This window comes from Megalobrama amblycephala, linkage group LG11 (assembly GCF_018812025.1).
Source record: "Megalobrama amblycephala isolate DHTTF-2021 linkage group LG11, ASM1881202v1, whole genome shotgun sequence".
Taxonomy (NCBI): Eukaryota; Metazoa; Chordata; class Actinopteri; order Cypriniformes; family Xenocyprididae; genus Megalobrama; species Megalobrama amblycephala.
In genome coordinates, this window is record NC_063054.1 from 24470618 (window position 1) to 24495256 (window position 24639).

The 24639-nt window shown below is 39.4% G+C and overlaps 1 protein-coding gene across 4 annotated transcripts in view; it reads right to left on the minus strand.

The window, feature by feature from the left end:
- Positions 1 to 24639, minus strand: part of stxbp5a (syntaxin binding protein 5a (tomosyn)) — a 112713-nt gene that overhangs the window by 19626 nt on the left and 68448 nt on the right. For all 4 annotated transcript variants that reach the window (XM_048206900.1, XM_048206899.1, XM_048206902.1 and 1 more), the window contains exons 8-17: positions 14571 to 14694; positions 11380 to 11458; positions 10770 to 10924; positions 7544 to 7616; positions 7275 to 7422; positions 6537 to 6604; positions 5970 to 6010; positions 3268 to 3488; positions 2014 to 2198; positions 138 to 263 (exon numbers count right to left, since the gene is read on the minus strand). In XM_048206900.1, coding sequence (XP_048062857.1) covers positions 138 to 263; positions 2014 to 2198; positions 3268 to 3488; positions 5970 to 6010; positions 6537 to 6604; positions 7275 to 7422; positions 7544 to 7616; positions 10770 to 10924; positions 11380 to 11458; positions 14571 to 14694 — 1220 coding nt within the window. The remainder of the gene's footprint in view (positions 1 to 137; positions 264 to 2013; positions 2199 to 3267; positions 3489 to 5969; positions 6011 to 6536; positions 6605 to 7274; positions 7423 to 7543; positions 7617 to 10769; positions 10925 to 11379; positions 11459 to 14570; positions 14695 to 24639) is intronic.

The window sequence follows — 24639 nt, forward strand, 5'->3', positions numbered from 1 at the left end:
ATGGACATCTTGGATGACATGGGGGTGAGTAAATTATCAGGTAAATTTTATTTAAAAGTGGACTAATCCTTTAAGCACTGAACCACCTGACGAAAACAATGCTCTTAAAATCTTCAGGCTGATGTGTTCAGACTCACAAGCCATAGCAGGAGTTGATGGCAAGGCTGCTGATCTGCTGGGGCGGCTCTCCACTGACCCACACCAGCTGTACCACCAGCTCCACCTGATACCCAGGAGACTGCTTCAGAGGACTGCTGCGCACCCTGAGGGAATGACAGAAAGAGGACATGGTTTATAGACAGTCCCTGCAAAAAAAAGTATAACATTTACTGTACAATGTGATATATTACATACTGGGGATGGGCATGAGCTCCCAAGCACTTGAAAGTGACAGTCATGATCAATCATATAAACAACTTCAACACTAGTAAAATCCAGCTAAACAACTATATGAAAATGTGTCAAAAAGGAGCATTATTGTGCAACTAGGTAGTCTTATTTGTCTTGAACTTTAAGTCTGTGGCAGCTAAAGCACTCAGCGCTCTGTTTGGAGAGGAATAGGGGGCGTACACACAGGACACATTCATACAAAGCTGAATGTAAAAGGACGCAGTATACCTGAGATGTGTTTGTAAAAGTAGAACTATTTTTACTTGACAAGACACTCATATTTGGTGGATATCTGTTGAGTTCTCAAAATGACCAAAATGCTCATCCTTATTACTGCAAGTATACTGTGGGGTCCAAAAGTCTGAGTAAATTAGATTTAAAACCTAATTTAAATAATTTTAAATTAAACAAATTTGGTTAACAATCTTTTATTTGTTAATTAATTTGATATTGATTTTTAATTTTGCAATATTACTAGTTCACAATTCAAAGCAGATTTGTGACATTAATCATGTGAACTCCTTTGTATAGTCAGATGTTTCCTTCCATTGAAGCACAAGATGCTCTTTGGATCATTCTCAAATCATGCAGGATCACATGATCATTAGGTTTCAAACAAACTTGTAAAGTTCAAGCAGGTCAAGTGCTGCTGTCATTAAAGGGTTAGTTCACCCAAAAATGAAATTTCTGTCATTAATTACTCACTCTCATGTCATTCCACACCCGTAAGACCTTCGTTCATCTTCGGAACACAAATTAAGATATTTTTGATACAATCCATTAGCACAGTGAGGCCTCCATTAACAGAAAGATAATTAACACTTTCAGATCCCCAGAAAGCTACTAAAGACATATTTAAAACAGTTCATGTGACTACAGTGGTTCAACCTTAATGTTATTTTGTTTCGAATCAGTGGTTCGGAGCGTGTATCAAACTGCCAAAGTCACATGATTTCAGAAAATGAGGCTTCATTACGTCATAAGTGTTTTGAAATTTCTGTGGTTCACGTGACTTTGGCAGTTTGATACGCGCTCCGAACCACTGATTCGAAACAAAAGATTCGTTAAGCTTCGAACCTTCATGAAGCAGTGTGTTGAAATCGCCCATCACTAGATATTGTTGAATAAAGTCATTATTTGGGTTTTTTTGGCACACAAAAAGTATTCTCGTCGCTTCATAACATTAAGGTTGAACCACTGTAGTCACATGAACTGTTTTAAATATGTTTTTAGTACCTTTCTGGACATCTGAAAGTGTTAATTATCTTGCTGGCAATGGAGGCCTCACTGAGCCATCGGATTTTATCAAAAATATCTTAATTTGTGTTCCGAAGATGAACAAAGCTCTTACAGGTGTGGAATGACATGAGGCTGAGTAATTAATGACAGAATTTTAATTTTTGGGTGAACTAACCTTTTATAGCAAGAGGGCAATGTACCAAAACTAAGAAATTCTGAAATTCATTTTAACTTTTAATACATCTTGAAAAGCAAAATGTTATGCTTATAATATAATAATAATAAAAAATAATAAAAAAAAGACATTCACACAAGTAGTTTAAGACTTTTGGATCCCTCATAATATGTGTACACAAAGATATGACTTTGGCAAAGCAGCATTACTTGAGGCAGGGTATGTTGTCTCGCATCCCGTCTGAAGAGTTGCTGCTAGTGGAAGGGTGTGTCTGAGGGCCGGAGGTTTGTGGACTGGGGGAGGTGCTTGGTGTGGGAGGAGCTGGTGTCTGATCTCCTCCCCCTTCTGGAGACTCTAGATCATTCAGCTCATACTGTAACCTGACTTCCAGTAACTGTAAAACACACACACACATATATGTAACTGACACAAGTGTGCTTGAGAACAGATGTATGAATCAGCTAAATGCAGTTAATTGATCCCCATCGGTGTCGCTATTCTTAATAAGAGATACACTAATTGGTGTGTGCGTGCTTCCGAGTGAGTGTTTCTATGTGCGTGAGAGTCACGGGACCGAAGGTGCTAATAGGTTTAATTTGCCCTCATTATACAGAAGTGTGAACATCCTGTCAGCAGCCGATGGCAACGCTAATTGTTTTCCCCACATTTGCACTGAGCATGCGCCTCCGCCATCCAATCAGATTCATTCCTGTGTCTGAAATTCACATGTGTCCCTAATATGACTGTATTTGAACATCTGATTCATTATTATCCTGGTTATATGAGTCATATTGATATGTAAACAAGTTGCGTTGATTAAGCATTAATAAAGCACAATTGCTTAGCTGCTTCAGTCTAAGAACCACATTATATATTTTCCCACAATAAATTATATGTAAATTCAAATTATTCACAGATATACTTTCTAATGGCATTATCATAAGTGCTCATTTATTTATGGGTCACGGAAGCATCAGTATGCAAATGAGCAGCTTGCAAAAAAACAGTGAGAGGGCAAAATGAATGCAGTATTAATTATTCAAGCTCAATATATACAGCTAGATGTGGTGAACATTAATTAAAATGGCTTTGAAAAGCTTAGGGATTTAGTTAAGCATCTGAGTAACAACTGTTCCTCGGATATCCTTAGCTGGCGCCGAAGCCGGCACAAACACATGTACGAACGCACACGTTCAACACATTCAAGTCACTGAACAACATTCATTTAATGAACAGATTTTATATCATTATTAACGTTATGAGTCACGGCAGTTGTCAGGAAACTAAAATAACTCGAGACGGGGAAAAAGAGAGACAGACTTAAGAATGTCTATAAGGGCAGGATTACTCATTCCACTCCAGAAAACAAAGTTTTTAAGTCAAGAGACCTCATTGAAAACATCGTTACAAATTTACTAAAATTAACTAATCAGAAAAAAATATTAAAAACAATGTCTATTTACCTGCACCACCTCTGTGGTGATTTCCTGTTTGCTGAATCTGTATATGATGACGTGGGCAGAGACCCCAGCCACACAAAGCATGCGGCTCTCGGGACACCAAGACATCAACTGAATGGCGAACGGGTCCTCATCCACAATCTCTGTGCTGGGTTTCTCCTCCTTACAGCGTGCCTTCTCAAATACCTTCGCTGTCTTCAGTTTGTACAGCACCTGGAGCATTACTGAGCACCATGGGAAATACAATTCAAAGGGAAAAAGTAAGAGATACTGTAATGTAGTCAACCAGTCATTAACACAAAATTTGAGATTTTTTTTTTATCATATAATCTAACACTCTCTGTAATGCTCAAGTATTATCATACATATGCTCATACATTATCTGTTCTATTACACTGCTATTTCCCAAATAAATAAATAATAGGACAAACTAATTTAAATGGAAAAGATTTTATTATGAGAGAGACTGCAGAGTGATATGAGACATAAAACTAGCGCATTTTTATAGGAAATAGGTTGCCTTGGACAACGATCAGTTTAGCAGTCATTAGACAAAAAATATTTATCCACAAAATGCTGCAATTGAACAAATCGGAATCTAGTATTCCAGAAAACAAAAGTCTTATAACTTCTAGATTTGTACAGTTAATGCTTTAGGGGATTAAAAGGATAATGGGAAATGCTTTAATGCCTTCAAATGCATAAATGTGTTTTGTATAATTTTTTAGGACCTCTAATCCACTGACTCCAATTGTTCAGTTCAGTCAAAGCAGAAAAAAAAAATGTCGTGAGATTAGCCAATCTGTTTTAGCAGGATTAAAACTTCCTGTTTAATTAGCTTTATATTTCATTGGTGGACAAAATGAGGGCCACTTTGGTTTTAAATTAGTTCCGACCATTAAGAAAGCCCATTTGAATGTTAAACAAGCGCTTGCGTGAGGGGTTGGCAACCTTTGTGGTATTTGTAATATTACAATATGTCCTTTAGCACCTATGGGAGGTGGAGGAACAGTGAAAACCTTAGTCTGTCAAGCTCGCAGTTTAAACAAGGTCAAATGCCATTTACAGGTAACACTCTCACCACGCTGGTCTCCCTCAGCGGTGCGCAAGGTTAGACAAAGCCTGTGGGATCTGGGGAGTTTTTTGTATGTGACACTATAAGGCCAGTCCCCAGTTGGGTCGTAAATCATGGAAAATGACCTTATTGTTAAGGTAAGTGATGTCTGATGTCAAGTTATACTCCAACAGTGGTCAGCAGAATTCAGTTTTTAATTAGATGTTTAGTCGAATGTCTAACTGTAGCCAAAGTCTCTTTTTTAAAGAAAATCAGTTTACTCTGCGGCCACATTTGCTATGCCTCAGGCAGCTATTTCGGGCATGCAAGATCAACTCCTATCTACTTGAACAGGGAAATAACAAATGCTGAAAAAATTTAAATAATATATTTCAAATCAGCAACAAAATCTGACATTAACTGAACCTTAAATGTTGTTCAAGAGTTCAAGAGAGAAAAAAAACACATATGCATGACTTAACCAGTTGCCAACTGGCTCTTTTATTTAGAAGGTGGGACTTTTCCTTTGCATTTTCCTTTCTCCCATTCGTCATATTAAGAGTGAACTGCTTTGGTATAAATACAGTCTTTGCTGTGGTCAAAATAGCAGCGTATGGTGCTAGCAATACCAAGGTCATGAGTTTGATTCCCAGGAAACACAAAAACCTTTGTTTTTAGATAAATGCAAATATGTAATGCAAATGTGTTTGAAACTTTGAAAAACTATTATACTGCACACATTGTGGTAAATGAAACTATAGACCCCTTAATCGCCTACGTCACTGTGACGTCACCGCTCTAGCTGGAGGCAAAACATAAATAAGAACTCATAGCAGGCGCGCTAAAAGTTTGAGGTTTTGACTTTAAAATGTCGTCTTGTTGTGTTTTTGGCTGCCAGAATAGAAGGAACAGGACTTTTGGTTCAAAACTGAAGTTTTTACCAGATCCCGGCAGACATTCCTTCACAGAAATCAAAAAGATAACTGTGGTTGAATGCAATACAGCGTACAGACTGGAGTCTGGACGGAGACGATCATAAATAATACTCGTGTTTGCAGTGCACACTTCATATCAGGTAAAATAATCGATGCATACGTAATGGTGTGTTGGTTTTATCTAGTACAAATCAGCAAGTTTCTGTTTTATAGGTGAAAAGTCGCCAACTTTTAGTGCACTAGCTAGCTTAAATGTCAAACAAACATACAACGATAGATGTGTGTGCCATCCTTTGAATGGTCTCTTAAAATAATCCACATTGCTAGCCATAATCATAGTTAGCCCAGCGTTAGGTTACATTAGACAATAAGCCTTGACAAAATTCCCTGAACCACCCGAAAGTAATTCATATGTTGTCTAGGAAATATCCAAAAGTTAAGTTAATTTACAAAAATAGCTGTCACAGTCCCGCAGAGTCAGTGACTGTACATATTCGGACAGTTCTGAACCTTCTTCTGCATCTATGTTTAATAAATCCCTCCTAAAACATGCTAGCTTACGCTTGTCAACATTGAGTCAAGCGTCTCTTTTTGCCTCCAGCTAAGCCCCGCCCACCAGGAAACGTTGCAATGTTTACAAACTTATAAGGGGTCTATTATACTGCACACAATGAGTAAATGAGGTGAATATGAAGTCAGAAAAGCTCGGTACTCACTTGCTGAAGCATCCCAGAACTTCACTGAACCATCTGCATGCCTGCAAGAAGAGCAGAGAATCTTTTATTTTAGCTGTCTCATACACACAAACCCACATAAACTCACTGACAATTTCCCATTACCACATGTATCCAAACAAACCAGCGAGTTAAGATAAGTTACTATGTCAGATAAAAGCTAGTCAAGAGATGAGAGGAAGTGCTCTTCCCACTGCTGTCAAACCCACTAAAACAGCAGAAAAAGATTCTGTCATCCCATGGGCGGTACATCAGAAAATGCTTACTTTTTGTCATACTTCCCCTTACGCTACCATCTTGTCCCGTTCATTACCCTCTCTTCTGCACTCCTCCTCCCTTTCCCTATACCCTGCCTTCTTTTACTCCATTTAAGTCTCTCTTTTTTTTCAGATTTCTGCTATTTCAGCAGAACTACAAGCGGTGAAAGAGAGAGAACAGAGCAAAAAGAATAACGGCACACACACCCTCTCGCTCACACACACACACACACACACACACACACACACACACACACACACACACACACACACAAGTACACACTGCTCTTACCCAGTTATTATTATTTCAGGGTAGCTTTGTGTGCCCAGGCCCCAGTTTCCGCCACTGATAGGCCATTCCTGTGATGAACAACAGAACCACATAAAAGCACTTAAATCCACAAAAGCTTACCGCATAAATCCGACATTTCATGACATATGAGAATAGAGGAAATTTAGTAGTTATTGCCCTAAAGCGTGTGAGCATTCCTGGGAAACTTAATAAAAAGAAAGTGGCCAATTTGTAAGTTTTAGTAAGCGTACTCTTTTAATATAATGACTGTGGCTGGCACAAAACATTTCTGCAACGTGGGTGGAACCTTTATTAAATGGCTGGCGAAGCTCTATAGGAAAGCATTTCCTCATGAGGTGTGGAAGCTGAAGCAGTTTATTCAAAGGTATTCAGAAGTGCTGTGATTCAAAGTGGGCCGTCTGAGTTAACCTGCTCCCTGTGGGAGACAGAGCCACAACTTACACACCGCACTCCAGTCTTGGCTGAGAGGTCATGCTTTCTTTCATACCCATAAATACCCCTGTCTGTGTCTCTGACCCACACAGTCTGAGGACACAATGTGCTGCACGACGGGGGCCTGAAGTCACACAGGCACAGGGCAACGGGGGGATTCACCAGGGGCCGCAATCTAGTCACTCCAAAGCCAAAATGTGTTTCGTTCGCATGAAGTTTTATCCTTAAAGACATCGTTATGCGTCAGATTTGCATATTTAAATGTGCGTGCACACGCTGCTGTACCTTTTTGCTGTAGCCCTGTCGTTTCTGGCGAGACCCGACAGAGTAAAGTGCAGGTACGAGGTCCACAGGACAATCGGCTAAGTACTCACAAGACGTCACAGGAGACTCATGAATCATCATGGGATATGGATTTTCAAAGATAGGGTAACTACAAAAAAACATCACAGGTCAAAACCATCAGATCGACACTGTAGTGTAAAAGTGTGATAGAGTCAAACATGTTAGTCACAAATATGACGTACGTAACAAATGCTGTGGGTGATACGTACCCATTTTGTGCAAGGTCAATAACAACTAAATCCTTTTCGAGGAGGACTACTACAGCATATGGTTCCTGAAAATCTGCAGAGAAACATAAATGGGATGGGTAAAATCAGGAATACATCCCTATACATTTGAGACATTTTTTACATAATACACATACTGTTGACTACTAGATTTTTTTAAAAATAAATTATTATTTGTATTCAACAAAGATGCATTGCACTGATCAAAACAGACAGCAATGATACAGTATCTATGATGTTACAAAATGTTCTATTCAAAAAATACTTAAAAATGTATCACAGTTTCCACAAAAAATACAGAGTAGCACAACTGTCTTCAACATTGATAGCTGCCTCTTGAGCAGCAAATCAGCATGATTTGAATGATTTCTGAAGGATCATGTGACACTGAAGACTGAAGTAATGGCTACTCAAAATTCAGATTTGGCATCACAGGAATAAATTACATTTTAAAATATATAACAAGACTTATTAGTGTATGTATATGAACAACACAAATGGCAACAATTTTTATATTTTACTAGCCTGTTCCTGTTTAGCTGTAAAAGTTACGACTGTAGACGTCACTGCTTGAGTTTAAAACTCTCAAATGTCTCAATAATGAGTCAGAACATAAAGACGCCCCACTTCAAATATAGCTTAATCAACAGAGCCAGGCACTCTTACGCAAGCTGCACTGCAAACACTGTTCCCATTCCTCCTGCGTTCATCACTGCTTCTCAGTTCGGCTTAACACAAACTCTAAACAAAAATACTTAAGCCTCTAAAAATGATGATTGAACAGAGACGCTGTGTTTTGGCAAGAACTGTTGGCGCAACTGCATGTATGATTATCATTATTGCTGTAAAATTTATTTCTGTAAAAGGTGAATCACAAGAAAAATAAATTGTTTTAAAATATTGTTTTAAACCAGTACCATGCACAAGCTATTTGACATGATCAGGGTGTTATGTAAGGTTAAGTACATTTAGTCGCCGGTCATTATCGCAAAAAACAAAAAATGATGCAAATCATGGCTAATAAAACATAAATGCATGGACATGAAATATTGGTTTGATCTGAAATTATTTTATTTTACTTGGCTTCAAGCTTCTAAAATTGTCCTTAACAGAGAAAACAATTGCAACAATTTAAATGCATATATCACTATTTTTAGAAATCTGCAATCTGCAAAATTTACCTTTTCTATGGACTAGTTATCTAATATACACTACCATTCAAAAAGTAGGGGATGGTAAGTTTTTTAAATGTTTTGAAAGAAGTTTCTTATGAACACCAAGGCTGCATTTATTTGATCGAAAAAATACAAAAAAATACAGTAAAAACCGTAATATTGTGAAATATTACTATAATTCCTGTGATGGCAAAGTTGAATTTTCAGCAGTCATTATTCCACATGATCCTTAAGAAATCATTCTAATGTGCTAACTTGGTACTGCTCAAGAAACATTTCATATTATGAATATTGTTGAAAACATTTTGTGATGCATTTTTTGATGATTATAAACTTCAAAAGAACAGAATTTATTTGAAATAGAAATCCAATGTAACATTATAAATGTCTTTACTGTCACTTCTGATAAATTTAATACATCCTTGCTGAATAAAAGCGTAAAAATATAAAAAGCATTAAAAATACTGATCCCAAAATTTTGAACAATAGTGCATTTAGCTGCAAAGTATCATGTTTTCTATTATTTTAAAGGTGCCCTAGATTATGTTTTTAAAAGATGTAATATAAGTCTAAGGTGTCCCCTGAATGTGTCTGTGAAGTTTCAGCTCAAAATACCCCATAGATTTTTTTAAATTAATTTTTTTAACTGCCTATTTTGGGGCATCATTATAAACGCGCCGATTTTATGCTGCGACCCCTTTAAATCCCGTGCTCTCCGCCCACAGAGCTCGCGCTTGCCTTAAACAGTGCCTTAACAAAGTTTACACAGCTAATATAACCCTCAAAATGGATCTTTACAAAGTGTTCGTCATGCATGCGGCATGCATGCGTCGGATTATGTGAGTATTGTATACTGTTATATTGTTTACTTCTGATTTTGAATGAGTTTGATAGTGCTACGTGGCTAACGGCTAATGCTACACTGTTGGAGAGATTTATAAAGAATGAAGTTGTGTTTATGCATTATACAGACTGCAAGTGTTTAAAAATGAAAATACCGACGGCTCTCTTGTCTCCTTCAAATACAGTAATAACCGATGGTAACTTTAACCACATTTAACAGTACATTAGCAACATGCTAACGAAACATTTAGAAAGACAAATATCACTAAAAATATCATGTTATCATGGATCATGTCAGTTATTATTGCTCCATCTGCCATTTTTCGCTATTGTTCTTGCTTGCTTACCTAGTCTGATGATTTGGTTGTGCACATCCAGACGTTAATACTGGCTGCCCTTGTCTAATACCTTTTATAATGTTGGAAACGTGGGCTGGCCTATGCAAATATTGAGGGCGTACACCCTGACTGTTACGTAACAGTCGGTGTTATGTTGAGATTCGCCTGTTCTTCGGAGGTCTTTTAAACAAATGAGATTTATATAAGAAGGAGGAAACAATGGAGTTTGAGACTCACTGTATGTCATTTCTATGTACTGAACTCTTGTTATTTAACTATGCCAAGATAAATTCAATTTTTCATTCGAAGGCACCTTTAAGGCATGGACAATGCTCAAAATTTGTCATTGCACCCTTTTTATTTATATTAAAAAAAATAAAAAATTAGAGATTGAGAAATTGGAATCAAGTATTTCAAAAAGCCACATAAAAAACTACATTTAATGTTCTCTTTTTCACACCAGCAAACTACTGGCAGACTATAAAAAAAAATAAAGTTGTGTCAGCTTTTGCTACAGCTGCCTGCAGAGAGAAAGAAATCACTTACTATTCATAAATAGCCACCAAAGTGATAAATTATTCAAATGGGTATTGCAATAAACAAATGCAGTCAGAGAAGTGGATGTTATGAATAGAGGGAGCTTTAAAAAAAAAAGATGTAAAATGTAATTACTAGGCAGCGGTTCCACTGGGGGAGCTCAAGCTCATCTACAAAGAACATGAAAGAATAGAACAACCCAACAAAACAAAGGTCAACAAAAAAGAACAAAGAGGAAGTGGCATGAAAAGAGATAAAGAGAATGAATTCTTATTGCAATAATATCGGACAGAGAAAGTGCTGTTAATGAGTTACCGTTAGGATATGGCGTTTCACACAGGGTGAGGAAATCTACAATGGGATAGTCCATCTCCAATACTGCAGTGCTCTTCCCATGCATTACCGTCAAGCAAGGCCGTCGACCAACAGTGTCATATGACAAACCTCCAGAGAAGATCATAAACGGATCCCTGTTCAGAACACAAACACATACTCTACAGTGAGCTTCAAAAGTCTTAAATTACATTATCAGCATAACAATGAGTGAAAGGTTTTCCTTTAAAGACAGCAGCACTCAAGCTGCATGAACTCCACAAGTTTGCTTATTTGGTTGTGACCTAGAAATAGTGCAGAATACTTTTTATTTATTTTACGTTGTAACTGTTGTTGTTTTCTCCGGTTTTAAATGAGCTTCTTGATAATTTTAAATCACATATTTCAATGCTGGATTCCACTTTATATATGCACAGACAAGCATGAATTTATTTACAAACATCTAGAAGTAAGTGGTTCAACATTGCTACGTTGGTTAACCAGCATAAACCAGCAAAAAACAGTCTAGACCAGAATTCAGGAAATTCGTGATGGTCCAAGATGGCCCGAAGAGCGGTAAAAGAACAAATAAATGCTACAAGCATATACATACCCTGCTCTCGTGGTCTTGTACTCTACTTTAAGAATGGGTTTGCAAGGCTCTGGCTTTTTTCCATCTTTAGGCTGCTTTCCTGAAACAGAATCAGACTCATTTAGAGAGTTTCTAGACATCCTTCTCTGGCCCTGTCCCAAATAGTGCACTTGATGTGGATAATAACAGAAGACCCTGTAGAATTGATTGACGAGAGAGTTGTCTTTTCTTTGTTAATGTATTTCTTCTTGAAATAGAAAATGATCAAAGAGCTTGTCACTTTTTATTCTAAAATTAGCCAATAGGCCAATTAAAATAGGAAATACTGTTAATTTAAGGGGTATATTAGCATACAGACGGCTTCAATTCCAGAATTTTCATTTGGCATTTTAGAAGAAGGTTTCACAGCAAAGTACTACAAGAGTGGACATGAAGGAAGACTGCAAGGACTGAATGTGCCATTTGGGACAGAGTCTCTATCTCCCACACACAGGAAGTCTGTCACAGTAGAAAAAAAAGACATCTCACAGACAAAACGCAGAAGAAAAATTGAGAGCATTAAAGACATAGATATGTATACGTAGATGCCACATTCGACCGCTCCAGACACATTGACGCGTCTGCCATCTTGGAACGGTCAGCATTTCAGATGCTGTCGTCGCTCATAGTAAAAATCAAAGAGTTTTCCAACATTTCCAACAATGCACAGCCTCTGGTTGTAAAAACCGCCAAGATTTAAATTCCAGAAGAAATGTGATAACCTTTCACAGGTGAGAATGTGTTAGTTTCTGTTTTTTTTATATAAATTAACTCGATATTTCAGGCTTTTAAACTATGGTAATTTTTTTATGTCATATTAGCTAATGCTGTTGTCTTTTTATATTGTGTTAGTTTAGCAAAATCATCTGCTGGAGTCTATTGCAGATACAGATATCCATATATGCATATAACTACGGTAACTAGTGTTGTCGGACCGGCTTTGACTATTCCAATATGGTGGATGGCTTATGCACAATGGCCCATAGAAAGGCATCTATGTGTATATATATGACATGTTTTTTTTTTAAATATTCAATGTCACACAAACTTGCTATATAAAATCTTGTTGGTTTTACTGTACTTTCTTAACAAAAAATGTTCACTAAGAAACATCATTTGTGTGTGTGTGTGTGTGTGTGTGTGTGTGTGTGTGTGTGTGTGTGTGTGTGTGTGTATATATATATATATATATATATATATATATATATATATATATATATATATATATATATATATATATAAAATCTCAAGTAGGTGCAAGTAATATATACACTATATTGCCAAAAGTTTTGGGACACCTGCCTTTACGCGCACATGAACTTCAATGACATCCCATTCTTAATCCGTAGGGTTTAATATGGAGTTGGCCCACCCTTTGCAGCTATAACAGCCTCAACTCTTCTGGGAAGGCTTTCCACAAGGTTTAGGAGTGTGTTTATGGGAATTTTTGGCCACTCTTCTAGAAGCGCATTTGTGGGGTCAGGCACTGATGTTGGACAAGAAGGCCTGGCTCGCAGTCTCCGCTCTAATTCATTCCAAAGGTGTTCTATCATGTTGAGGTCAGGACTCTGTGTGGGCCAGTCAAGTTCCTCCAAACTCATCCATGTCTTTATGGACCTTGCTTTGTGCACTGGTGCGCAGTCATGTTGGGACAGGAAGGGGCCATCCCCAAACTGTTCCCACAAAGTTGGGAGCATGAAATTGTCCAAAATGTCTTGGTATGCTGAAGTATTAAGAGTTCCTTTCACTGGAACTAAGGGGCTAAGCCCAACCCCTGAAAAACAACCCCACACCATAATCCCCCCCTCCACCAAACTTTACACTTGGCACAATGCAGTCAGGCAAGTACTGTTCTCCTGGAAACCGCCAAACCCAGACTTGCCAGATTGCCAGACAGAGAAGCGTGATTCATCACTCCAGAGAACACGTCTCCACTGCTCTGGAGTCCAGTGGCGGCGTGCTTTACACCACTGCATCCGACGCTTTGCATTGCACTTGGTGATGTAAGGCTTGGATGCAGCTGCTCGGCCATGGAAACCCATTCCATGAAGCTCTCTACGCACTGTTCTTGAGCTAATCTGGAGGCCACACAAAGTTTGGAGGTCTGTAGCTATCGACTCTGCAGAAAGCAACTTCTGCGCACTGTGTGTCTCAGCATGCGCTGACCCCACTCTCTGATTTTACGTAGCCTACCACTTCGTGGCTGAGTTGCTTTTGTTCTCCATTGCTTCCACTTTGTTATGACACCACTAACAGTTGACCGTGGAATATTTAGTAGTGAGGAAATTTCACGAATGGACTTATTGCACAGATGACAACCTATCACGGTACCACGCTTGAATTCACTGAGCTCCTGAGAGCGACCCATTCTTTCACAAATGTTTGTAGAAGCAGTTTGCATGCCTAGGTGCTTGATTTTATACACTTGTGGCCATGGAAGTGATTGGAACACCTGAATTCAATCATTTCGAGGGGTGTCCCAATACATGTGGCAATATAGTGTATATCTCAAGTAGGTGCAGTTTTTATTTAAATTCATATTTAAATTTGTATTTAAAACAATTTTTTTTTACATTTTAAATATATAAAATATATGGGGGGGGGGGGTGCTGAATTCTCCCTAAATATAAGCTACTGATGTCTATTGAACATACCCAATGATATAGCATTCTGGCAACATTTTATGGCTTTTCCCTATTATGTTTCTTTCTTTTTAAATCTGGTTGTCTGATGTGCTCCTCTCATGGAGGCAGGGTGAGGCTGAAGGGGTTGTTGTATTAAGAGAGGACCGCAGTGGAGTATCTTCAATAGAGCAGGTAAGGATGTGCACCAAAAGGAAAAGCATGACCTCACCTCGCTCATCACTAAAGACCACAACACAGGCAGTCTCCATGAAGGAACAAAATGAGACTGAAAATTAAAGCTTCACTTGAAATGGAAATTAGGTAAGGGTGAGGGAGGGGGGGAATGATTGTTTTATGCTCGAAGGAGGGGAGGGGGGTGGGGGGGGATCAAATTACAATCCTGAATTAACAAGTCTTTGAGTGAGATGTGATACAACCTTGTGAAATAGACATAAGAGCAATTGATTTTGCAACCCTTATCCTGAAGAAAATGAATTTGAAGAAAATGAATTTTTGTGTTTAAGCCAGAGAGAAAGAATGACCACTAACCGTGTGGCGTGATTGTCTGTATGGGCTTGGCTGGGGACTTTATATTCCATATGGTCAGTGTGCCGTCTGAGTGACTACAGATAAACTGCTTCCCCTCGTGGTGCCAGGCCACAGAATGGATCGCCTGCGAGTGAGAATGACAATTCAAGAGAGAGGAAAAAGAGCAAGAAATAAAAGTTGGTTATGCTTGCATGGGGGCACACAACTCAATGGGAGATTTCCTAATAGTGACTCACACCCGCATGTTCAAGAACACGGCCCAGGGATGACATGAGATGCCCTTGACAAGAAGTATGCTGGGATAAGTGCTATGAAGAAAGACTGTCTTTTTAGTGCTGAGCAATATCACTTGTGCCATGCTTTTTACACCATCAGTGTTTCTGCTGTGGTTCTATCCAGAAAAAATGAGGAGGGGCGTTACATTTACATCCAAATGTCACTTAATCCACACAGAACTGAATCTAAATTCCAAAGTAGCTAGTTTTAAACTTATGTAGCAAAGCTATTTTAGTGACTAAGTAGTGGGACAGAGTTAATAAAATCATGCTACATTTCCCTTGGCAATATTTCAGCCACCAAGTAATGTCTGGAATTTTCTGCCAGCTATTTAGAATCTGAACTGCACTGTAGAATAGTCTGTAGCTTAGCTAGCTACATTTTTAAATAACTTTCACATATACACTACCATTCAAAAGTTTGAGGTTGGTTATATTTTTAAGGCAGTGGCTATTTACACTAAGTACAAATAGCGATAGATGCTATTTACACTAAGTGAAAATAGCATATTTTCTTAGCAATAGATGCTTTTCCACTAGGTGAAAATAGAGATAGATTCTATTTATACCATGTAAAAGTATCAGTTCTTTGCAATAAGAGTAAATAGTAATTAGATACGATCTATAATTTATATTGGCAGATACTATTTGCACCTCAGTATTTTTGTACATTAACAGGATGCAATAATATCATGTGTAAGTGAATATATATTTATTATATACACCTTTCCCTAACCCTACCCAAAGAACACTTTTAATATTATTAAACATTCGTTCAAAGTTTATTTCCACTTTTAGAACATTATTTACATTTTTATTGAAAAATTAAAACTACATAAACAAATGCTTAAATAAATAAAAAACTAAATTTTTTTATTCATTTTCCTTCTTTTTTTTTTTTTAAACTTGAGTGTCCCAACCAGACATTGTTGGGCAGAGCTAGTGTGAATAGCGTTTGCCAACAAGGGACGCTATTTCAGGGCCGTTGCCAGAACATATAGAATGGGGGGGCATTCGGTTTTCATAGGGGGGCACACATTTTTATAATCTGAGAAACAGAAGTTCACCAAGATAATAATGTCCCGTATTCACCATTAAAATAGCTGAAGGCGGCGGGTCTCTGAATGATAGCCTACTAGTCATTTATAAAAAAGCCCTACTTATGTTTCAAGTTCCGCTTTGTGTAATAATGCATTAAATGTGAATTTTCTGATCATAGGCGGAGCGTGAACCAACTCCAGGGTAAGGAGATGCGATTCCAATTTAAAAACACATTTAAACAGATTTCCTTTAAATAGTTTTAACTTACTTGTCACAGCACAACCTACATATCCCAACATAAACACTGCTGATAAATTATTTGTTAATAAAGTGTTTACGTTCACAAACCAGTTAATTTGAACAGAATACGCTCGCTGGATTTGGCAGAGAGTGCGCAAAAGGCATAATCACTGAAAATCTCAGTCATCTAGTTCATTGCGATCTCAAGAACTTATGTAACAATAAATTAAACTGACTGCATAATAATTACATAATTGTTTGTTATAATGAGGGAATATTTGCCAGTGTCCACAACTCAGAATTCACTCACCGCTCAAAACGAGTTTTTGTTCAGTGCTAAGTTACACTTCTGATTGGTCATCGTGTTCCAGAAATCAACAGATTTGTTCATGATTGGCTAGTCTCAAGTCCTTGCCTTACACACACTCTGCCTAATTTCTATTTCATATTTCTGAAGATAATGTGTTATTTAAAGTTACCATTGTAGAGATAGTGTTCATATGAGCATCAATCTGTGCACCAGATTGATTGCTGTTGAAGACATTTCGTTATGAAATATGTGAATGGCCAGATCCACAGAAATAAGGTTTTTGCTCTCAATCGGAAGTTTGCTGAATGACTATATGATTAGGGGGGCACGTTGTCTCATCTGGGGGGGCACTGCCCCCTAATGCCCCCCCTTGGCGACGGGCCTGCGCTATTTGCACTTAGTGTAAACAGACACTATGTATTTTTAATGCTTTTGAAAAAAGCCACAGGCTGCATTTATTTAATCAAAAATACAGTAAAAACAATAATATTGTTGTATTTTAATTTATTTTAAATTTAATTTATTCCTATGATGGCTAAGCTGAATTTTCAGCAGTCATTATTCCTGTCTTCAGTGTCACATGATCCTTCAGAAATCATTCTAATAATATGCTGATTTGGTGCTCAAGAAACATTTCATATTATTATCAATGTTGAAAACAGTTGTGCTGCTTAATATTTTTTTTGTGGACTGATTAATAGAATGTTCAAAAGAACAGCATTTATTTATTTAAATAGTAATGTATCTGTGTGTGTCTGTGTGTGTGTGTGTGTGTGTGTGTGTGTGTGTGTGTGTGTGTGTGTGTGTGTGTGTCTGTGTGTGTGTATTTATTTGTATAATTACATGGGTATTACACTGGTATTACAACGTAAACATGAAATATGAGTTCTCATATTTAAAAACATACTAAACAATGTTTTATTAAAAATGTAATAATGCATATATATATATATATATATATATATATATATATATATATATATATATATATATATATACTTTCCGATAATTCCTCACATCAGTTCCTTTGTTGCTGTTTATAGCTTTGTTTTATACTGGTGTTGTATTGACAGAAGACTTTAGCAAAACTCTGGGGAAAACAGTGAGGCCAATATAGCACAATAAATGGAATAGAATTCAATTGAAGGGAAAAGAAAGAGAGAGAATGCACAGCATGAGACTGATGTATCGAGAGAAAAGAGAGCGAGTAAAAACACAAAGAAGGCTGAAAGAGAGTTCTCATTATTTTCTAATTAAGCGCAGTCTCCTCTTGTTTAGCATAATGATGGCGGCTCTATCTCTGTCTCAGGCAGACAGTGGGGACGAACCTCAGCAGACCTAAGTAATCAATGAACCGAGTGCAACATCATTACAGAAGCATCCAGAGAGGAGGAGCCAGACGAACACACGCACACACAGAAAAATATGCTTATGCACAGATACATTCATAACACCCAACTATGACTATGAGGGATTATACCGCTTGCATAATATATGTTCTGAAGGTACAGAGCAAATGGCTGGGAAACACAGTTGTTTAGCGGGAGGACATTTATGCTGAATAACTGACATGCAAAATACTACTCAGAATTGCATACTACATACTAACATACTACATACATAGTATTTATGGATACATTACTATTTATGCAGTACATTTTTTTTAATGCACGTAATACCCGAATGAGCTACCACATTAGCCAAAATGTGCAACAGAGTATGGCATGGAATACTGTGTTCCACACAGCAATGTGCTTGACTAGACCTTCCATTTTCAGCCTGATGAAAAAACTGCAAGAAGCTTAATATCAGCCATATATTTAACATTATTTAATCAGACTACCATGATTTAAGAATGAAGAATTGGATTAAAACATATTTCATTTCTGTGATAAAAACTGAGTAGCATTTGACACCTATGTAGCAAAAACTCGAAAAATCAAATACAAAAATTATATAAAAATGACTATTATCATTAACAAGCAATAAAGCGGTAACCATTTTAGACATACATATTTAGATCAGTGGGACCAGTATGCAGTTCATTCTTGAATTACTATCAACATCTTTCAGTGGGTGATTTTTAAAATTCACAAATATGCATCAAATTTCACCAGATATTATAGACCTCCTTGGTTATATCCTTGTATACCCTGCAGTACGCTAGTATTCCATAGCTTCTGAGTTGTAATTATACTCATAAAGTGACAAGGACATGTGGGATATCTGTATGCATGTGTGTATGTCAGCTTGAGAAAGGGCTGAAGGATAATCGGCCAGCCTTTAATGACACCTTAAAGACACCAGGACCTCTAGCTCCCCCCGACTCTATCCTCTCTATGTTTCTCTCTCTCTCTTCATCACACTCTTTGAGACATCCACAGAGACACCTCAGAGACAGAGAACTGTGACACTGTCATACCTCTGACATATGCACGCACACAGAGGCCCAATTAGAGCTAAAGAGGTCTGATGGCTTTACTGCAGGCAGCCACAACCCGCCTCTTCAGTCCAAAAATATTGCCGTCACTGCCCTCGTACACACAAAACACATCATTCCTGAAGCAAATGTCAAGCCATCCAGAACAAGGTCAACTGACCCTCTTTTTTGTTGCTTCAGCTATATTTTAGGAGCTTTACATAGTTGAGCCCCCAGCATGAGTTTTTTTTTTTTTTTTAAGGAGACCATTATTTTAAAAAGTATCACCTTATTATTTCTACGATAATGCTTGTCAAGTGACATACCGCAGCCACAATAGCACTGTCTGCCAGATGTATCGCTTTTATTTAGCTTTTCCTATTTTATTCTAAAAATTCACAGACTTAACTATATCATGAACTATCTTACATATTCCAATTGTCAAATAAGTGAATGTGTTGTCATTTAAACACCTTTATAATGATCATGTTAGTTGATCTATTCTGTGCGACAGATGCCGCCATGTTAGTTTGCAATGCAGTTGCAGGGAGTTGCATCTGTCGGATTTACAACACATAAATTCATCCATTTCTCCTGAAATACATAAAAGTGGCCGATGTACTGGGAGAAGAAGTGTAAACTTTATAGTTAACTACACAATGTGTATCTAATATGAATAAAACATATCATCAAATTATAATATATGAAACCATATCCCTGCCGGATTGGCAAAGGAATGAAATTGTTAAGCAATGAGAACAGCTTGGCCCAATGGTGGAAAAGCTGCTAAAGAGAGTTTTGGTTTGGGCCAGTAAGCAATACTTACTGGCCCAAACCAAAACCGGACAAAAAATCCCTAGCAACCACATAACAATTCACCTAGGCTATGTACACACTGTAAAGTTTCAGGAGTTCCCTAAATTATGTTCTGTGCTTACGGAACATGACTCGCTCCCGAAACTGCAGTGATTAACACTGTGGTAACCACAGCAAAGTTCTGGAATCTTGAGTGTTTGGTAATCGCAATTCTGACCAAATAAACATTACAGCGACAAAGGACTCATTAAGTTAAGCAATTTTAACTAAAGCACAGTCGACGGAGTCGTGTTTTGCTTATGCTTAGAAAGGCTGCTTATTATAAGCGTTTTTGGGCTTGTTGCTTGTTGCATTATTATTGGCTCATAATGCGATCAAGTTTACAGAGTTATTAAAGTGAGCAGGAGCGGGTCGTGAAATTTTGATCTTATTTTCAGCATAAATCATTTGGATTTATTTCAGTTTATGGTGGGCTTGTTCTTGCTCGCTGTTTTTCTAGCAAGATCTGGCAACAGTGATTTTCTTGCATCACACACTTAGGGAAGAGAGAAACATCTCTGATGTACATCATACATTGTTAACTATTAGTTGTTCAGTTTGGTTTTATACTGACTGCATAGATGTTTTGTAAATGCGGTTGTCACTACCTGCATTTTTCGGGAGTTAATTCGATTGTACAAACCCGATTCCAAAAAAGTTAGGACACTGTACAAATTGTGAATAAAAACAGAATGCAATGATGTGGAAGTTTCAAATTTCAATATTTTATTCAGAATACAACATAGATGACATATCAAATGTTTAAACTGAGAAAATGTATCATTTTAAGGGAAAAATAAGTTGATTTTAAATTTCATGGCATCAACACATCTCAAAAAAGTTGGGACAAGGCCGTGTTTATCACTGTGTGTGTTACGGTATGCTGGTGTAGAGATGAGGCAGATACGGATTTCCACAATTACACGTAATATTTAATGAACAAAAGGCAAGGAGAACCAAACATACACTCTATACAACATTCAGAACGGACAAGGAGTAAAGGGAGTGAGTCCATTATATGGGGAGTGCTGACGAGGAGGTCCAGGTGAAGGTGATCCGTGATGATGGGGAGAAGACGAGGGAAGTGAGTGCAGGTGAGGAGAACAGGAGGACTATGGGAAATGGAGTTCAGGAGACAAGGGATCCGTGACAGTACCTCCCCCTCCCGGTAGGCGCGACCTCGCGCCGTAGATGGAACACCGGGGAGGGGGGGTGGGCGCCCTGGAGACCTCATGCTGGTGCAGGGAGAGGCATGGGTAGGAGTGGAGGTCTCCAGGGCGGGTCCATGAGCCATGGCGGGTGAGGTACAGCAGGCAGCCATGGCGGGTCAGGTGCAGTGGGCGGCCACGGCGGGTCAGGTGCAGTGGGCTGCCATGGCGGGTCAGGTACAGCGGGCAGCCATGGCGGGTCAGGTGCAGTGGGCAGCCACGGCGGGTCAGGTGCAGTGGGCTGCCATGGCGGGTCAGGAGCAGTGGGCAGCCACGGCAAAGACCCACCCACATGTGTCTCCACCACATGTCCCCCACCCACGGGTACTTGGCCCCCCCAAAAAAAATACTTGGGGAGGTTTAGGATAGTTACAAGGAGTCCCAGAGACATCATGGATATGTGGGTGGAGGAGCATGGAGCTGGCTTGGCGGCGCGTGGAGTGGCTGATTCGGCTGCGGCGACTGGGGCGGCTGAGGCAGGAGCGGAGGGCTCGGCGGCTGAGACTGGGGATACTGGCTCGGCGGCTGAGACTGGGGATACTGGCTCGGCGGCTGAGACTGGGGATACTGGCTCGGCGGCTGAGGCTGGAGCGGCAGGCTCGGCGGCGGCTGGAGCGGCGGGCTCGGCGGCAGCGGCTGGAGTAGAGGGCTTGGCGGCGGCAGCTGGAGCTGAGGGCTCGGCGGCGGCGGCTGGAGCAGAGGGCTCGGCGGCGGCTGGTGGCCAGGAGTGGAGAGGGGTCCAGTCCATTCCCTCATAAACAATAAGAAGCCCCACTGGTACAGGAGCTGGCTCGGCGGAGACTGGAATGGGCTCCTTGGAGATGGCAGAGGACTTCGCGGATACTGGAGAGGGATCCGCGGAGACTGGAGAGAGCTTGCCCTTCTTCCTCTTCCTCCTTTTGGGTCTACCGGACCCAGCGGAGATTTGTGGGCCCGGCAGAACACAGGGGAACAATTCGCTGGAGGGGTATGTGGAGGAAGACGGAGCTTGGCTAACTGGCCAGGCCACCCGTGTTTCCGAAAGGACTGGATGAGATGAACACTCTTCCTGAACCTCTTCGACCAGAAATTTGGAGCCATTTAAATACAAAATTAAATTTATAGTCTCAGTTAAGGAAACATAATCGTCAGGTTCGTCAAAGCGAATAGTGTTCTCATCCAGCCCATCCAGAAACAGGGCGATAAGACGAGCGTCTGACCAGTTAGTCAAGTAAGCGAGCTCTACGAACTCCTCCACATACCTCTCCAGCGAACGTCCGTACTGGAGGAGACCGATGAGTCGTTCCGCCACGGACATGGTAAAGAGAGGCACAGGAGAAGCGGGAGTCACCGCTTGCAGGAAGATTCCCATCTTCTTGATTGTGGAAGTCCAACGGTATTGGTCCGTTCTTCTGTTACGGTATGCTGGTGTAGAGATGAGGCAGATACGGATTTCCACAATTACATGTAATATTTAATGAACAAAAGGCAAGGAGAACCAAACATACACTCTATACAACATTCAGAACGGACAAGGAGTAAAGGGAGTGAGTCCATTATATGGGGAGTGCTGACGAGGAGGTCCAGGTGAAGGTGATCCGTGATGATGGGGAGAAGACTAGGGAAGTGAGTGCAGGTGAGGAGAACAGGAGGACTATGGGAAATGGAGTTCAGGAGACAAGGGATCCGTGACAGTGTGGCATCCCCTCTTCTTTTTATAACAGTCTGCAAACGTCTGGGGACTGAGGAGACAAGTTGCTCAAGTTTAGGAATAGGAATGTTGTCTTAGGTCTTCTTTGTCGCTACTTCCTCTTTATGATGCGCCAAATGTTTTCTATGGGTGAAATATCTGGACTGCAGGCTGGCCATTTCATTACCCGGATCTTTCTTCTACGCAGCCATGATGTTGTAATTGATGCAGTATGTGGTCTGGCATTGTCATGTTGGAAAATGCAAGGCCTTCCCTGAAAGAGACGACGTCTGGATGGGAGCATATGTTGTTCTAGAACTTGGATATACCTTTCAGCATTGATGGTGTCTTTCCAGATGTGTAAGCTGCCCATGGCACACGCACTCATGCAACCCCATACCATCAGAGATGCAGGCTTCTGAACTGAGCGCTGATAACAACTTGGGTTGTCCTTGTCCTCTTTAGTCCGGATGACATGGCGTCCCAGTTTTCCAAAAAGAACTTCAAATTTTGATTCGTCTGATCACAGAACAGTTTTCCACTTTGCCACAGTCCATTTTAAATGAGCCTTGGCCCAGAGAAAACGCCTGCGCTTCTGGATCATGTTTAGATATGGCTTCTTTTTTGACCTATAGAGTTTTAGCCGGCAACGGCGAATGGCACGGTGGATTGTGTTCACCGACAATGTTTTCTGGAAGTATTCCTGAGCCCATGTTGTGATTTCCATTACAGTAGCATTCCTGTATGTGATGCAGTGTCGTCTAAGGGCCCGAAGATCACGGGCCTCCAGTATGGTTTTCCGGGCCTTGACCCTTACGCACAGAGATTGTTCCAGATTCTCTGAATCTTTGGATGATATTATGCACTGTAGATGATGATAACTTCAAACTCTTTGCAATTTGTCTCTGAGAAACTCCTTTCTGATATTGCTCCACTATTTTTCACCACAGCATTGGGGGAATTGGTGATCCTGTGCCCATCTTGACTTCTGAGAGACACTGCCACTCTGAGAGGCTCTTTTTTATACCCAATCAGTTGCAAATAAGTTGCAAATTGATCCTCCAGCTGTTCCTTATATGTACATTTAACTTTTCCGGCCTCTTATTGCTACCTGTCCCAACTTTTTTTGAAATGTGTAGCTCTCATGAAATCCAAAATGAGCCAATATTTGGCATGACATTTCAAAATGTCTCACTTTCAACATTTGATATGTTATCTATATTCTATTGTGAATAAAATATAAGTTTATGAGATTTGTAAATTATTGCATTCCTTTTTTATTCACAATTTGTACAGTGTACCAACTTTTTTGGAATCAGGTTTGTAGAATGCGGTTGTCACTCCCGTAAACTACAGTACTGGACTGTGTGTGAACAGAACAGGATTAAGCACTAAAAGGTAAACTGACAACCGAAATTAGTTGCAGTGTGTATGCATGTGGCCCTAGAATTCACTCATAACACCTTAGCAACCACCATGGCAACCTCTCACAATACTAAAGCATCACAGATACATGGAGTTGGGCTCTTTTGACTTGGTCCAGTAAACAATACCCTAGCAACCAACCCAACCACCCAAGCAACCACACAGCAGTGAACTTAAAATCACTCAGAACACTTTAGCAACCACATAGGAATGCCTTGGCAACCTCTCACAACACTAAAGCATCATAGACATATTATAGACATCATAGGCCTTGTTTGACTTGGGCCAATAAGCAATACTTCTAGCAACCACCCAGAACACCCTAGCGACTACTTATAAACATAAAAAGTCAGTTTAAAAAACATGTTAACAAGTTGAAAATGTAAAAATCTAGTTATTACTTGCTGTATATTTCACTCTATGCACACAATACTAAATAAATGAAAGAGGAGAAGGAAAGGGAAAAGGAAGATGGAGAAAGCTAGATTATTAAAATCTCAATTACACAGAAAAATACAGACACACTGCCTGTCCATACATCCTTTATGCTACTTGCACTGGTGCGTTCCTTTTCCTAATTTCAGCATTTCCATCCATCTATAACAGCATAGCTCCTCGCCGCCTCAG